This window comes from Camponotus floridanus, unplaced genomic scaffold (assembly GCF_003227725.1).
Source record: "Camponotus floridanus strain SB8 unplaced genomic scaffold, Cflo_v7.5 scaffold5, whole genome shotgun sequence".
NCBI classification, from domain to species: domain Eukaryota; kingdom Metazoa; phylum Arthropoda; class Insecta; order Hymenoptera; family Formicidae; genus Camponotus; species Camponotus floridanus.
In genome coordinates this window covers 3,269,551-3,288,549 of record NW_020229658.1, presented here as the reverse complement: position 1 = coordinate 3,288,549, position 18,999 = coordinate 3,269,551, and the positions used below count along the sequence as shown (strand labels likewise).

Below are 18,999 nucleotides of genomic sequence, written 5' to 3'. Positions count from 1 at the left end.
TCTGTTCGCGCGACAGCCCTTAATTGATTAATTACGCATGCATTTGTCGTCGCGCGCGTGCACTTATAACGAAAAATCTATAATTAACAATGCGATTAACAGACGAATTACAGGTGCAACTCGGTAATTCGTAATTGATTGTGACGCAAATTACGAGTTTAATCCACTAACAATTGTGTATTGCATTGATAATAATTGTGATTCAAGCATTAGAGATGTTGAGACGAAGAAGGATAATATTCCTTCGCGATAACTATATCTCTCACAGAAAATATGAAATGCTCAAGAGAGAAATTTGCAGTTATTGCCATTCTGATATAAAAAAAATTGTACCTAGAGGATATAAAAGAAAAATTGAAAAAATGCAAGAATAATATGATGATTAAAAATTGAAATACAAATTTTCGTGATCTACATGTCATATTTAAATATTTGCCAATATAATTCTTGTACTATTGTATTTTGTGTGTCCACTAAAATTACATTTACAATAAATGCTAATATAACTGTACATAATTAATGGACAAAGAGACAATGCTTTCCGCTAAGCTCATTGTCAGAGAATTAATGTTCATTAATATCTAATTCTAAAATTTTTACGGTAATTATTTATTATTCCTGCTATCTCAAAATTTTTTGTTTGTATAAAAGGAAAAGAAAGTATTATTAAAATCTATAAATACAAGTACACTACTAGTAATTAATTAAAGATTAAATTAATTTTTTTAACAATTTAATTCTAAAGTAATTCACGTGTACACAGATATTATACCTCTTTTATATTTTATTTTTTTTGTCTTCTCTCTCTTTCTCCCTTTTCTTCTCTTTCTACATAAATACACGCATGTGCGATGTTATCTCGCATTTACAATGTCGAATACTCGCGGTTGGAATTTTTGCGACGACCGATATTCGTGATAAAAGTCTCGTTCGCTTGCTCTCTCTCTCTCTCTTTCTTTCTTTCTTCTTTCTCTTTTTCGTTTATATAGCTGCCTATATTTCCTCTTCTCGTACAGCGGCCGCGTCGATCCTAATGTCAAATTCCATTACCGCCAACCAACGTCTGCGATAACACGGGTCCATGGAAGGGGACTACACGGATATTTGTGAGGATTTACATTACACATCCGCATATCGTGTACGAATATATTTTCACGCACCATGTCGAGGAAAAAGATGCGCCTCATCTCGAGGTTTCGCATCGCTCTCGATGCATCCGTATCATCTCTCCCGGCACACGTGACAAGGGATATCTATCGGTCTGGCCTGAATTTTTGCCAGCGACGCGCGCGTGTGAAATATGCCGGTAACGAAAAATCGAAGAAGAGATGGAGAGAGAGAGAGAGAGAGAGAGAGAGAGAGAGAGAGAGAGAGAGAACTCTCCCCGTGTAAGATTCGCGCTCCGAGATTTCCTCTATCCCCATCGCGTGGTAAATCACGCGCGATATAAAATCCATCGTGCATCTCCGTGCGCCAGGTTGCACGCGAATGGATGTATCCGCAACCGTATGACGTGCGGTTAGAAAAGATAATATTAACAAGAATCGAACACACTTTTTATACAAGGATTTCAAAATTTTATACAAGGATTTCATAGTTATCGAAAAAAAATATCATTCAGAATAATAATAATAATATGTAATAATTACATTAATACATCTTTATTTAATAATTTCTCTTTATCTTAACAAAATAAATAATACAAGATAACAAATATATGTAGATTTATAAAAAAAAAAAGTATTTTATATTTTTTTAATATCGATCGACATCCAATTAAAACACAAATTAAAGATAATCCTTCTCATTCAAGAATTTTCTAACTTTGGGATATAATATACCTCTAGTTGCATAAGAGATAGAAAGAAAAAAAACTTAGAGAACGTAACGCGATCTCGAAGGGTTCACGAAAATAAGAGAGGAAAGAACACGAAAAATACGGAAGTAGCTTCGAGCAGGCAAGAGCGAGCAAAAGAAAAAGAAGTAGGACAGAGAAGAGATCAAGGTACAGCAGTCACGAAGTGAGATAATAAAATTAAAGCGATCGATCGTAGTGTCCGACCAACTTACGACATAGTTTTAGCAAGATTATCTTCCGAAATGCATCTAAGTGTAGCTAAGAAAAGAGAGAATTAAGATAAAGATTGTTTTTTGCATTATTATAATATCAATATACATGCAAATGGAATAAGCAATACACACATTAATAAAAAATTATTCTATAATTCTTTATTAGAAATAATTATAAGAATTATTTCTATTATAACAATATATTATATTATTATTATTATATAATTATAATATATAATATATAATATAAATATATAATATAATTGGTGTGTGTAAATATTTACATGTATAAATATATTTATATGATTAAGTTAAAACTGTTAAATGTATCATGATATAAATATTATTTAAAAGAATACTAGCGTGTGTATGATTAATAACGAAAGTTAATACTACACAATGATACCAATTTGAAAAGCATGAAATCATTTCATCATGCGATTTCATTAATATCGTAAGCTTGACAAATCGTATCAGCAATATTACGTTATTAAATACAACTATGCACGCGCAATTAATAACGAATCGGCGGATTCGACGTAAGTTGCACGATATTCGTTACAAATGTACGAGCGAATATAACGATTCGAAATTCTCAAAAAAGAGAAACTTGAAAAAAAAGTTTCTCTTATTCTACTTATCGATCTTTTCCGCGGGGCTTCGTTCTTACTGAATCCGCATCGAATATATTTGCAAAATATACGCGCGGAAGCCCGATAAGAAGACAGCGGTATCTCCTTCGTTCGCAAAATCACTGTTTACGCTCGAACGTGCATGGAAATACGCATCACGTCGAAATCGAAGACGCGATGAGCGATCCTGGAACTCGTTTCAGGCCCGCCCCAGGATACGCAAGCAATTTTCGGCGACGTGGATGTAGAACACATTCGAAAGGAGAGAACATCGACGATAAGATTAGAAGTCGCGTATGCGAAGACTTCGATTGCGAATTTTGTCTGTGTTTACTCTCGATTTATGAGTTTTCGTAAAAAAGATAAGAGAGAAAAAGAGAATTCTTTTCACCAATTAACATATTAACGATAAAAATGAGACAGAAAGAAGAAAATAAGAATAAGATATTATAGAAAAAGAAAAAAGGAAAAAAATAATCTAGTAGTTAATCTGAGGGCACATATGAACTTTACGGTTGTAATTCTGGGCTTAATAAAGATAAGCTCATTTTTTATCTCGAGTAATATATTGTGAAAATGTAATTTTATACGATATATCCGTGCACAGCTAGATATACGAATAAGGTAAAGACATAAAAATAAAGACGAATATGAAGGAAAATAATTTGTTAATCTTATAAATTTGGGCTTTGTGTTAAAAAATCGGATTGTTTTAAATAGTTATATCGAATTTTCTCGAATCGAATTATCTAAGCTGGATTTTCTCTATTTAAGCTGCATGCTTTAAGTGCGAGCAATTGTGTTGTTGATTGTACATTCAAAATTATTTGTAATTTTTAATTATTCTCATGGTAATAAAAAGATACGATAATTAAGATAATTCAATTACAAGAAACATGTAATTAAATAAATAATCTGAATTGTAAATTTTTAACATTAACAAACAATAAAATAACAAAGAAAGAAAAAACATTGTCTTATGCAAATTGCGACCTAACAGCCGATGCAAAAAAAGTTAAGCGATTACATAATTGCTAGGAAGAAAATAGCAAATGTAGCTATTTGTATTCATTATGAAAATTCTCAAAAAAAGAAAAAAAGTTTTTTAAATATTTAAAAAAGGAATTACCAATGATCTTAAGATATCGTGTAATCGTTCCACTTATGCATGCGTGCATGAGAGCATTGCACTGCCATCGATTTAAAAAGCCCTAACACACTTAGATCTTAGGACAAAGTGCAAAAAAGGATTGTCTTAATTACAGAGAAGAAAAATGCATAATGTCTTAAATAAGAACAATACTTTTAAAATATCTACATAGGTAGAATACATAGAACATCTACTATATATTTACATATATAATGTTTAAGAAACTATTGTTTTTAATTTTTTAATTAACCCCATTAGACTTCTTTATATTTTTTAAAATAGTGTATAATAAATTTCTGAATCTTAATTAATAACATTTAGAAGATAAATGAAGGTAATGACCGCAGGCACATATTTGTTTCAAAAATGTTTTACAAATGTTTCTTCGAAACGTTTCATAACCGACTCTTGAAAACGTTTCTAATTGGTTAAAATGTCCATTTAAAAAACTTTAATTAAGAGATATGTTTCTTTTCTGATTAAAAAACGTTTACAATACTTTTCTTTTTACGTTTGTTATACATTCGTTATACGTTAAAATACATTTTTTTAACGTTAAACGTTTTCTCATGGAATTGATAAAATAATGCATTCACATACTTTCTAAAAGTGAATCAATATATTATCAATGAAAAAAATAAATAGAGTCATTGATATAGCAGTTATAAGTTATTATACCACTGTAAATCAATATTTCACTGAAAGAATTAGTAATATTGTTTTAATCAGTATATTAGTAATATCAGTAATATTATAATTTATCTACCTCGTATAAAATTAAAAATTTTATCTATATTTTCATGCATATTGAACATGCATCTTAAATAGATGATGATTTATTTTACTTAAATAGATAATTAACGGATCATTTGCGTTTATTGACTGGACATTTACTTGTCCGACTTATTAAAATCGATTTAATATCTGAAGTTCCTTTATTGAGATTATATCAGAAATTAAATCGAGTATAGTAAGTAATATTTTTAATTTTATCTGTCGCCCTTGGCAAGCTTTATATAATTCTTATGATTAAAACTTAAGTACGAAAAAAATAGCATACCGTAGAAGTAAATGAACGAACTAGCAATTACTGATTTTACAGTGAAATTTTACTTCCACTGACTTCAATTAGTGAGACATAAGATAAAATAACAAAAAATAAGTATTTCTACTGGCGGTGAAATACTGATTCTCAATGATTCTTAATGATCTTATTCATATATTTGTAGATAGAAATTAATATAGTTTTCGTAATATATATATTTATATATGTATATATAATTTGAAATTAATTTGAAATTAATTAAAAATTAATTTTTATTTTGTCCATAGAAATGTGAAAAATACGTTTGCTTAACTATGGTTTCTATAGAAATGTTTCTTATTAATGCTTTACGGTTAAAAAGCATTGGATACGTTTAAGAAACGTATATAAAACGAACGTGTGCTCCTTAATGCGCGGGATTTCGTCTGGGGAAAACAGCTCGGATTATTATTTTATAATATTTCTAAGAAAGTCGTTCACTAGTGGACATAACTCGGAAAGTAACGAAACGTTACACTCACCATGGATGATGGACCGTCGCGACGAGCAGAAGGAGCAGAAATGATATGGTGGCAAACGTAGGGGAAACCGAGAGAGAAAGAGAGAGGAAAATCAAGACGATGAGAACGAGGGTGGTTCCTGGCGTAGCCGAGGGAGCTTTAACGGTGATTTATGTTGCCGTCGGGTCGTTAGCGAGTTGCCTAATTAAAGTCGTTTCACTCGACAGAGGCCGAGCTGCAAAAGTGCTTACGCGAAAATTCTCGCGGCAGTCTCCTCGCCTTCTACCTCGCGTTCTTATCGGCTTTTACCTTCTTTCTCGCCATCTCTACGGACATATAGTAGGCGCACTGTCCGTCCCTTCCCGTATAAACGAATAATCTAGACACTAAAACTATCAAAATATTCGAGACACGTTATCGGATAAATAAATTTATATGATGATTGTCGAAAGCCTTTTTATTGAAAAATAAATTAGAAAATTCTTAGTTGAAGCGCATTAAGATAAACGAGACTTAAAAATCAAATGCGTAGAATGACAAGAATGTTATTTTGATAATTTTTTTCGTTAACATTTTACATTGAAAAAATCTTTTTCTCTTGTAGCCTTGTCTTTCTCTCTTTTACGTGTTATAATTTTTCGTTAAACACTTAAATTATAAAGGTAATTAAACAAAGTTTTACAAAAAATCTAATAATACATCCATATTTATATAATATATATTATATATTAATTAAAGCAATTAATCAATGAGACTGATAATTTTATATCAAATCACAATGTAATTGCTATCATGATTTTTAAAATAATATCGATATATAATCGCAGATTTATATAAAAAATTTCGATTTATATCAATAATTTCGATTCAATCTTTAATTAATTTAATTAATTGATACGTAAAATTAATATTTAGATATAATCGCAAACTTCGAATATAGCAGAAATATCGATTAAGCTATTAAAATTGATCATTATCATATTTCTAAAAAATTGTTTTATAACAACTCTTTTACGTAATAACTCAACTCATAATATCATTATTTGGCTGGTGCATTCTGACTGTAAATAATGATTATTTAGAGATATGATTATATACTCATTAATTAATATGCAATTTTCAGTTCAATGTTTATAATTTCATAAATAAATATTACTATATGCTATAAGTTAATTTTTATTCTATATATTTTCTTACTATATACAGGGTGATTCATATAAAGTGACCGATGTGAATATTAGCTAAAGTTGGAGAGCTATGAAAAAAATTTTTATACCAAAAGATGTTTGACACAGAGAATAATGAGAGGAATCAATTGATGTAAACAAATGTTTTTTCTTTACACCAATTGATTCCTCTCATTATTTTGTACATAAAAGTATTAAGGTAAGATAATCGAAAAATGAATACTTTACTACATATTTTATGGTTTATGTAAAATTAAGAAATTATTTCAAGCCTCATAACTCGAAAAGTACTCAATAAAGAAATACTTTATTATAGTGCTTTGGAAAGCTCTCGAGATAAGCTATAAGAATACATAATAAAAATAGAAGAATTCCATTTTAAAAAATTAAGTTAATCTTGAAATCTTCTTAATGCCTTCATCTATAAAAATATCGTTTGTACCATACGATATCTCCCTCTATATCAAACATCTTTTGATATAAAAATTTTTTCATAGCTCTTCAATTTTAGCTAATATTCACATCGATCACTTTATATGAATCACCCTGTATCGTCTACACAAATTATAGCATTCATAAATTATTTTTAGAGCACAAAAAATTATGTATTATAATATACATTTTCTCTCTTCTTCTGTTTTGACAGAATTCTAGAAGGTATTTCACTTCATAATTATAAGATTTAATATAGACGCGTTCATTTCCTCTTGTATAAAAGCCATAAATATTTATACTAATATGTTGATATCTTTGTTAATTTCCAGCGCCAAGTTTGTTGCCAATTATCCCGAGATTCGATCGTGTATTACTATTCTAGATTGGTGCAAATCGTTTCCAGGAGTACCAAAAGCTCCTCAAATATGCCGACGCCGGCTTTCCCGATTCGGACGTTCAAAACTATTTGACGCTCGCCCCCGCGTGGCCCGGACCAAATAGCACATACCATACGATTTCGAGGATTCGAAAGCTGCTTTCGATGTTTCGCGCGCGTCGACCGATTTCGCCGCGATTCGGCGCGATTAGTTTCATCGCGCTCGCCAGAGAATCCCGGCTCTTTCCGGAAGTATTCCAATTTCTCGCGGTCATGGCCGATAAACACGTTTATTCGGAACACTTGGATGGAATAACACATACCAACGCACACATAAAGATAATCTGCAGTAGAGATAATCCCATAATACGAATCCTCTTTAATTGTCTTTCGTACATGGTTTTGCACAATTCTTGTGCGCATTAGAAAGAATTTGTTCAAATTTCAGATCTCTAACGATTGGAAGATGTTTCGCATAATTGTTAAACAGTTGTTTTTTCTTTTATTACTTTTATTACTATTTATTACTATCATTCAGGAACTTAAAATTGTCTTAAAATAATATATATAATAATAGATGTTAATAAATTACACCGGCTTTTTATATTATTTATTCAGAGAGCCTATTACGTTATTCATTTTATACATATTTATTAAAAATTATTATTATTATTATTATTTTATACATATATTAAAAAAGAAAGAGAAACGGCATTCTTTCAAGTCAATAAAAACAATAAAAAGATGATACTTTTTCGAGAAACATCGTCCTCAGAGAGATATTACTGATGCACGCAGCTACAGCTGCAGCAGTCGCGTATTATTGTTACATTAGAATACACGCAAGTCTATATTTCACGTAATAGTATCATCGACAGGAATACCCTGAAACCAGATTGTAAAGGCAATCCGATTCAGCATAGAATTACGATGGCGATTGTGTTACGCAACCAAACAAAAAGCCATAATAATAGACGGGAAAGTGATACTCGATGATAATCATTATAATGAATAGAGAAAATCTTATATCACGCAAGTTTAATTATCAATCATGATTGCAAAACAAGTTATACAAAAAATGGATATAATTTTTCCTTATTAGCAAGTAAATGTTTTTCAAATGTGTTTATCGTTTATTGACCATTAATCAACGTAATTAGAACGGGAGAGACAAAAAGATGAACAAGATGCAATAAGTGGATTATCGATTACAAAGGCCTTTGAAAAAATAATTTTACTGTCGAAATCGTGTTTCACGAAAGCATGTAAAGCCGGCTCGGGGATAAAAGGGAACATTATTATTAACAGAAAACAGAGTGAGACCGGAAGGAGCGGACAAATGGGATGTTTCCATCTCGTTCCGCCGTCAGTACAGTTTAACCGCGGACAACGCGATAAAAAGGCAAAAAAAAATGACAAAAACTAAGGGGAAAAATAAAATCGCGCGCCGCAGGTGCAGTCGTCGATCATCGAGCGTAGTGCGAGGGCAATAAAATATGTCAAAAGGTATCTAAAACGATCCGGTGAAATTTTTAGCAGAGCATTACCATTGCAAATCCATGCTTGCTCTATTATAAAAAGAGCGTGACTCGCGGAAACGACTGTCGCGAAGCTGAATTATCAGTGACCACGACCGCGATCGACGATATGTGAATTTGTCACGTGATTGATATTGCTCATTAGCACAAGGAAGCCTCAGTTATGATAGCGAATCCACATTTTACGTAACTGTGCATTAAAATTCAATTGTCCAAAATATTAACGCAAGAATTATAAATTAAGATGGTCTAACGGAAAAATGCTTTTTGTGTGTTAATTTTTTATCTCACTTTCACATATTTTTTGTTCTACATACTTTAACAAGCATGTTACATAGCAAAAATTAGAAAAATTATACATATTTCTTTGCACTAGTTAATTAATAAAAAAATATATAATAAAATGTTCACAATCATAATGAACTTCTCATTGCCGATCATAATTCAGATATTATGATTTAAACATAATAACAATTGAGTGATGATGAGAATAATTTACATGTTTATAATTTAAAACACACGTTATTATGATATTATCATGAAAGAGAAAGAGAGAGAGAGAGAGAGAGAGAGAGAAAGAGAGAGAGAGAGAGAGAGAGAGAGAGAGAGAGAGAGAGAGAGAGAAACGAGAAAATATTTGAAATTATTAGATAAGATATTTATCTGCGATTATTTGATAAGAGCAATATGTTTATTCAGACTAAAACTAAAGATTGGCTTTCTGAAATATGCATTAATTACTGGAAATATCTCCTTCAAACATTTTTTCTTCTTATCAAATTTATTTGCGATAATTATGCGATAATTATTGATAATTTACGATTACATTTATAATGAATAAGTCAATAAAACACATATTTTTCTCACAACTGTAGTTTGGTAATTATGTGTACAGCTTGTTAAATGACATTAAGACCTTTAAAGGATGAATTGACATTTCTCATGTCCACAGAGACTTGGATAACTCGGCAAAATTATAAACTTAACGTGTGATAATAACGATCAACCCTTTCAGTTGGAGTTCCGCGCATGCATCCGCGCACATGAGCATCGATGTTGCAAATTTACGTTTTAGTTTAGTCCTCCAATGGCAAGGTTATATGCATTAAATCATATCCCTTTAAAAAATGTTAAACTGCAAAACGCAGAAATTATATTTCGAAAGCATTTATTTTTTACGACTGAATCAATAAAATAAAAATAATAACATCTGAAACATTTAAAAAAATATTTAACAAGAAGTAAATACATTTTTTCTTAAAGCATACTTTTAAATAACCTTAGATGTCTTAAAAGGTTCTATGATAATATTACGATTGAAAAATAATAACCCGTGTATAACAAAATTTATTATGTATAATTTAGATTCAAATTTATGTTTATTTTACTGATTTCATAATAATTATTCTTTTTTAAAAAGTTAGACTTAATTATCAGTATATTCTCTCCTATTCAGTATTTTCATTATTCATCAATTATTTGCTGTTTCCGACGTTTACGTAAGTGACATGATATTTAACCTAATATAGAGTCTAATATTTATTGCACATTTACATAATTTATTTTTACTTACAGTTCTATACTACATAATACTACATAATACTACATAATACTACATAATATATTTCTTTTTTATAATAAATTTATTATAATAAATTTCTTTTCTTTTTATTATTACATACTTTTTGCTACTTAATACTATACAGGGTGTTCTAAAAAGGTATGTCAAAAAATTAAGGAGATATTCCTCACTTGAAAGACGATAAAATGTTATATGGACATAGGTGCGGAAATGCTTATTTCAGGAGTTATGTTGAAAATATTGTTAGCTGTATTACTTACACAAGGAAAAATTTAGGATTAATTATTGTAGATGACAAACGTTTAATTAGGCTTATTTATATTTGTTTTAATGTGACCTTGAGTTTGTTGCAATAAATGTTGAAAATGTTCACCATTTTCCTGAATACAAGCAGTGACACGTCGACACATCGATTCATGGACACGTTCAAAAATGCCTGGTGTACAGTGGATTATCTCGCAATCTGCAGTGATATAATCACGAAGATTTTGAATATCACGCACTGGTGTAGCATGTATGATTGTCTTTAAATGTCCCCACAAATAAAAATCGATGCGAAAATGGTGAACATTTTCAATATTTATTGTAACATACTCAAAGTCACATTAAAACCAAATGTAAATAAGCCCAATTAAACGATTGTCGTCTACATAATTAATCCTAAAATTTTTCCTTGTATAAATAATACAGCTAAAAATATTTTCAACATAACTCCTGAAATAAGCATTTCCTATGTCCATATAACACTTTTTCATTCTCCAGGTATGAAGAATATCTCCTTAAATTTTTGACATACCTTTTTAGAACACCCTGTATATTTCTTACATTGTCATTTTATAATATTTAATTCAAAATTATTGTAATTATAACTATTTTAAATGTCACAATTAATAAACGCGACGTCAGAAAAATAAAAACGCAATATATTTATTTTCAATTTTCAAATGAGATTATAAAAATAGTTATAAAATTTTATTAAAATATATCAAAATGTATTTAAAAATATATTAAAAATACATATTAAATATATATTAAATATATATAAATTAAAAAATATATTAATATATTAAAAATCTAGGCTAAACTTTTTTTATTCATTTTGATAAAATATGATGTTTTTATAAAGCATAATTTAGTTAAGATTTTATTCTATTATAGCAGTGTAACGCAGTGAACCATTTCATTTTTGTTTCCATTTGGCAATTAACAAAGATAAAGCGATACACTGTGTCTTCTGTGTCGCTTGCTAAAAAACGCTTATAATCATATTTAGTCTCATGTATAGACATACATATATGATTGTAATCGTATTAATATGAGTCAAAGTTTATCAATACTGAACAATGATTTGATTCTGTGAATTCGAGCTATCTTCTGAGAATGAGAATATAAAGATAGAGAGAGAGAGATAAAGAGAAATATAAAATGTTCACTTTTCTTACTAACTCATCACATCAAACTGAGGCAACCATTTCCTGGTCATGACATTGTCCATTTTGTGTGGTAACTCATCAGTCTCCCATTTCCAGATCACCTTTCGCGGGATCGAGCTAAACACCTTCAGTATCGCGTCCAGCTTTTCCTTTGGCATAGTCGTCGATTTAATCCTGGAGCCGAGACTAAAGAAGAGCGCTCCATCGTGCGCGCTATCGAGGAATTCAGTTAGGTCCTTCGGTAACGAATTAATCTTGGACGGAATGTGAATTCCGCCAATCTCGACTACATTCGGCAATTGAGGTCTACTGCCAAAAAGACTGCTGTGAGTGCTAACTAGCAATGCACTCGACTGCTGAGCAAGTTTTTGTAGCTTGGGAAGATCAGAACCGAACACCTCGTTTGCGATAACTTGATCGACAGATCGAAACCAATATTCGTAGGCTGCCTTGTATAAGAACAATCCTACGGTATTTGTTATTCTGTCGAGAAAATTCATTGGCCTAATGAAACCAAAAAAGTGAATTGGGATATAACTGGGATTGTCTTCGTTACCCATGTCATTATTGGTCCATGGCATGATTTGATGCGACGAAAAAGCCAGATAAGGTACTTTAAAACGATGAATGAAGCCCAGAAAGCAGTCAGTATTGAAGTTTTCCGTGAGAATTACGTCAAACTTTTCATCGGATCGAATTAATTCCGTGATTGCTGGATGTCGTAAACTAGTATTGCACGTGACATCGGCCATCAATCTCAACGTATTTAACCGCTGTATATGGACGAATGAAGATTGACTCATTTGCTTAAGATCCACGACATTTACGCCGACATCAACGCCGACCTTAGGATCTACCAGACTAATATCCTTATAATTAGACAACGGTTCCTTCGCTTTAGCATCGTTGGTTCGAGGAAAGTATGAAACCACAGTGACTTCATGACCCCGGCGAGCTAGTTCTTCCAAAAGCGGTTTGAACATGTCGAAGTGACTCTTGCCAAGATGTCCGAAAATACCTAATATCTTGAGTTTTGACTTAGTTGCATTCACAAACATAGTCTCGTTGACAGTTGAACAGTACGTCGAAAATACCACGATCAAAATGAGAACGCTAAACGAATATATCCGCCACATATCGCGAATATATATACTTATATATATATATCAAAATAGGCTTAATTCACTGAGTAATACGATAAAGACAATAATTATATCGGGCAATAAATAACCGATTTCCGCCGCAAACTTTTGCCAACTAACTGTGCGCAATCAATCGATCTATCTGCCTATTCGTCGTGTAACTAACTGCTTGAGTTCAGTGCTGGGTTATTTGAAGATAGTGCCCTACCAATATGCTGATAATATAGATTCCGATTCTCGGCGACTCTTCTAACATTTTGTATGATAATGATAATCGACATAAAAATATTCAAGCTCATTGTAACTATTAATAAAATTAATAAAATTAATAAAATTAATAAATTAATGAATTAATATTAATAAAATTATTAGAATTAATGAAATTAATGAAATTAATAAATTAATATTAAATTAAATTATTAAAATTAATAAAAGATAATTGTTAGTTAAAAATATATTCTTCTAATAAATAACACATCGCTCAATAAGTTCCGGGCCTGACATATAAATGGCGCCATTAATAACAAATCCATATTATTTTGGGGAAGCACCAATATCAAACGCGCCGTGTTAAAATTTCAACTCAATCGGACCATTAGTTTACAAGTTACAGTGGTTTTAGTGACGCTACTTGTGCAATTTTCAAAAGAATGGAAAAATTGGAATTTCGTGTTTTGATAAAACATTGCTTCCTGATGGGGAAAAATACTGTTCAAGCAAAGGAATGGATCCTTGATCCTTGAAACTTAGGTTTTTTTACTCAGTATGGTGTGTCCTATCTACCATATAAATAATGAATTGGTTTTTTTTAACAACCTGTATATATACAACTGCGATAAATATATAATTTATAAATATAATAATTTCTACATATTTGTTCTAACATAGTTGTCCAAAAATAATATAATAATAAAATCATTATCGAATGTTTGTCAAATTGAAATTAAGAAAGCATCATTTTATTTATTCGACTTTTTATGATTGATTCTGCGAACAATATTCAAAATGTATGGAATTTCAACATCAAATATGTTATTAGGTCTTTTTTTAATCTTAGTTGTATTCTAATCGACAGCAAAATGTTCGAAACTTGCTTAATAATTGACGAGAATAATTAAGATTTTGGAAACGATAGATCTCTTGCATTAGAATTTACCGGCAGGGTTGCTCGGAACTATTTTGTATTTATATTTTATCCTTTTTTAGTTATATCTCCAAATATTTGAGTGAGTCTATATATGTATATATATATTATAATATTTATATAATATATATGTATATATATGAAATTACTCGGAAAATTCTATAACATATTTAAATGAAGTAAATCTGAACAAATAAAGTAAATTTTATGTCAATATTTCTCAATTTATTTGTTAATAACTTTTGATAAAACGACCGGTAAAACCTTCAGAACGTTAATGGGATAATATTTACATAAAGTCAATAACAATTTGTGGAAGTGCCTTTTTATGCACAATTACCATTTTTACTTACAGTTCTATATTATATAATACTATATATTTCTTTTTTATAATAAATTTTTCTTTTTACTACTATATACTTTTACTACTTAATATTATATATTTCTTACATTTTATAATATAATTATAATTATGTAATTATACTATTCTAAATGTCACAATTAATAAGGACATAAAAAATAAAAACGCAATATATTTTATTTTCATTTTTAGTGAGTTATAAAAAGTTATAAAATTTTATTAAAATATATTAAAATATATTTAAAAATATATTAAAAATAATATTAAATATATATTAAATATATATATATTAAAAAATATATTAAAATATTAAAAATCTGAGTAGAAACTTTTTTTATTCTTTTTGATAAAATACTTTAAACATGATTTAGTTAGAATTTTATTCTATTATAGCAGTGTAACACAGTGAATTATTTCATCTTTTTTTACATTCAGCAACTAGCAAGGATAAAGTGATACACTGTGTCCTCTGTGTCGCTTGCTGAAAAACACCTACAGTACTATTTAATCTCGTATATACACATATATGACTGTAATCGTATTAATATGATTTTATCAATACCGAATAACAATTTGACTCTGTAAATTTGAATCATTTTCTGGGAAAGAGAATATCAAAAAAGAGATATAAAGAGAGATATAAAATGTTCACTTTTCTTACTTACTCATTACGTCATACTGAGGCAACCATTTTCTAGTCAAAACGTTGCCCATTTTATATGGTAACCCGTCACTCTCCCATTTCCAAATCACCTTTCGCGGGATCGAGCTAAATACCTTCAGTATCGCGTCCAGCTTTTCCTTTAGCATAGTCGTCGATTTAATCATAGAGCCGAGGCTAAAGAAGAGCGCTCCATCGTGCGCGCTATCGAGGAATTCAGTTAGGTCCTTCGGTAACGAATTAATCTTGGACGGAATATGAATTCCACTAATCTCGACTACATTCGGCAACTGAGGTCTACTGCCAAAAAGACTGCTGTGAGTGTTAACTAGCAATGCACTCGATTGCTGAGCAAGTTTTTGTAGCTTGGGAAGATCAGAACCAAACACCTCGTTCGCGATAACTTGATCGACAGATCGAAACCAATATTCGTAGGCTGCGTTGTATAAGAACAATCCTACGGTATTTGTTATTCTGTCGAGAAAATTCATTGGCATAATGGATCCGAAAGATATGATTGGGATATAGCTAGGATTGTCTTCGTTGCCCATGTCATTATTGACCCACGGCATGATTTGATGCGACGATAAAGCCAGATAAGGTACTTTGAAACGATGAATGAAACCCAGAAAGCAGTCAGTATTGAAGTTTTCCGTGAGAATCACGTCAAACTTTTCATCGGATCGAATTAATTCCGTGATTTTTGGATGTCGTAAACTGGTATTGCACGCGACATCGGCCATCAATCTCAATATATTTAACTCCTTCATATAGAAGAATAAAGATTGACTCATTTGTTTAAGATCTATGATATTTACATAAACGCCGATCTTAGGATCTACCAGATTGATATCCTTATAATTAGACAGCGGTTCCTTCGCTTTAGCATCGTCCGTTCGAGGAAAGTATGAAACCACAGTGACTTCATGATCCCGGCGAGCTAGTTCTTCCAAAAGCGGTTTGAACACGTCGAAGTGACTCTTGCCAAGATGTCCGAAAATACCTAATATCTTGAGTTTTGACTTAGTTGCATTCACAAACACAGTCTCGACAGTTGAACAGTACGTCGAAAATACCACGATCAAAATGAGAACGCTAAACGAATATACTTGCCATATATCGCGAATATATATACTTATATATATCAAAATAGGCTTAATTCACTGAGTAATACGATAAAGTCAATAATTATATCGGGCAATAAATAACCGATTTCCGCCGCAAGCTTTTGCCAACTAACTTTGTGCAATCAATCGATCTATCTGCCCATTCGTCGTGTAACTAACTGCTTTAATTCAGTGCTCGGTTATTTAGAGATAGTGCCCTACCAATATGCTGATAATATATTCCGATTCTCGGCGACTCTTTCTAACATTTTGTATGATAATGATGATTGACATAAAAATATTCAAGCTCATTGTAACTATTAATAAAATTAATAAAATTAATAAATTAATGAATTAATATTAATAAAATTATTAGAATTAATGAAATTAATGAAATTAATTAATTAATATTAAATTAAATTATTAAAATTAATAAAAGATAATTGTTAGTTAAAAATATATTCTTCTAATGAATAACTAGAATTCTTCTAATGAATAACTAGAATAATTTTTTTGATATTTATTACGTTTATACATTTTTTATTAAAAAAATTTTTTGATTTATTTATCCGCACACATTATTGGTATAATATTTATTTATTATATTTTTAAATAAAAGATAAAGTGTTATGGAGGAAATAATGCTTGTGCTATTATGTCCCTGATGTTGCCAAAGAAACTCGTATGTTACGTAAGTAAGAATGAACTATGCTACAATTACTTTGTATGAGAATTAAAATTAATAGAATCAATAATAGAATCAATTTACTCTTGATTTACGCTATAACTCTAAATAACTTCAAGAAGCACCGTAGTGAATTTTGATATAAATAAATTTTAATTGTAAATTAAAATCTTTAAATGAGTCACAGAGTATGTGACTATCGAATGTAAAAATTATAAATTCATTGTTTTGTCGAATTTGAAAATATTACTTGATAAGAACTAAATGTGCTTGCATAAAATAAAAAAGGGAAAAGAATATATTGTATATATAACTATATTACACGTACACACACATACACACACAAGTGTATGAATAAATATGTGAGACGCACTTCAAGGCGGAAAAAAAGACACAAAAAAAACAAAAAAGTTCATATAAACATATGTCATATTTTACATTTTTTCCGATTTACATTTATGTTTGAGACACATAGAAGCTAGTAAGTCCATCATGATAAAAATACAAAAATGTTTATATCTCAGAAACGGTTGAGCTTTCGACCTATGTTTACTTAGGTTTTTTTACTCAGTATGGTGTGTCCTATCTACTATATAAATAATGAATTGGTTTTTTTTAACAACCTGTATATATATACAACTGCGATAAATATATAATTTATAAATATAATAATTTTCTATCATATTTGTTCTACACATAGTTGTCCAAGAAATCATAAATATTTCGAATTCTTCAAATAAAAGAGCATCTATTTATCGCTTATGCGTGCTGGATCAAAAAGTTCTGAATTGTTATTCCGCGAAAACATTCAAAGATGCATTTGTATTGAAATCAAATTGGAACAAAGTTGTTTGTTAACTTAAAGTTGAATTAAAATTCAAGGATGTAAATCGATAAATTTATTTTTCTACATGATCATTCTTATTTCATCAGAAACTTTTTTTGATATTAAACTGCTAAAAATTTTAACTATAAATATGTGGAATACTATAAATAATATCTTAAAATTTTAAGAGAGAAAGAGAGAAAAACGAAAAAATATTTTAAATTTTTTAACCAAATATTTATCTACGATTATTTGATAAGAGCAATATGTTTCTTCAGAATTCTTAAAATTAAAGATTAACTTTTTGAAATACACAATTAATTGGAAATATCTCGTTCAAACATTTTTTTTCTTATTGAGTTTATTTGCGATATTTATGCGATAATTGTTGATAATTTACAATCAATCATTTATGATGAAGAAGTCAATAAAACATGTATTTTATCTCATAACTGTAGTTTGGTAACTATTGTATATAGTTTGTTAAGTGACATTAAAACCTTTAAAGGATAGATTGCCATTTCTCATGTCCGCAGACTTGGATAACTCGACGGAATTACAAACTTATTTTTAGACTACTTACAGTTTTATATACTACAATAATAATTATGAGTTATTTATCTAATCTAAATGTCGCAATTAAATGTGACGTAAAAAGATAAAACGCAATATACATTTTTATTTTTCATTTTCAGGTGAGTTTATAAAAATAGTTATAAAATTTTATTAAAATATATTAAAACGTATTTAAAAATATATTAAAAATATATATTAAATATATATTAAATATATTAAATATATATTAAATATATTAAATATATATTAAATATTTATATTAAAAAATATATTAAAATATTAAAAATCTGAGTAGAAACTTTTTTTATTCTTTTTGATAAAATACTTCAAACATGATTTAGTTAGAATTTTATTCTGTTATAGCAGTGTAACACAGTGAATTATTTCATCTTTTTTTACATTCAGCAACTAGCAAGGATAAAGTGATACACTGTGTCCTCTGTGTCGCTTGCTGAAAAACGCCTACAGTAATATTTAAGATCGTATATATATATATGACTGTAATCGTATTAATATGATTTTATCAATACCGAATAACGATTTGACTCTG

General features: G+C 29.7%; 1 protein-coding gene across 3 annotated transcripts in view; it reads right to left on the bottom strand.

Annotated features, from left to right (window-relative positions):
• Nucleotides 1-18,999, bottom strand: part of LOC105258008 (UDP-glucuronosyltransferase 2A3) — a 51,659-nt gene that overhangs the window by 26,119 nt on the left and 6,541 nt on the right. Inside the window, exon 1 of one of the 3 annotated variants that reach the window (XM_011268994.2) lies at nt 11,962-13,099. The exons of the other annotated variants lie outside the window; for them this stretch is intronic. Within the exon in view, the coding sequence (XP_011267296.2) occupies nt 11,962-13,084 (1,123 nt within the window). The 5' untranslated portion in view covers nt 13,085-13,099. Of the gene's footprint in view, nt 1-11,961; nt 13,100-18,999 lie in introns of those variants that run through there. 3 annotated transcript variants of the gene reach the window in all.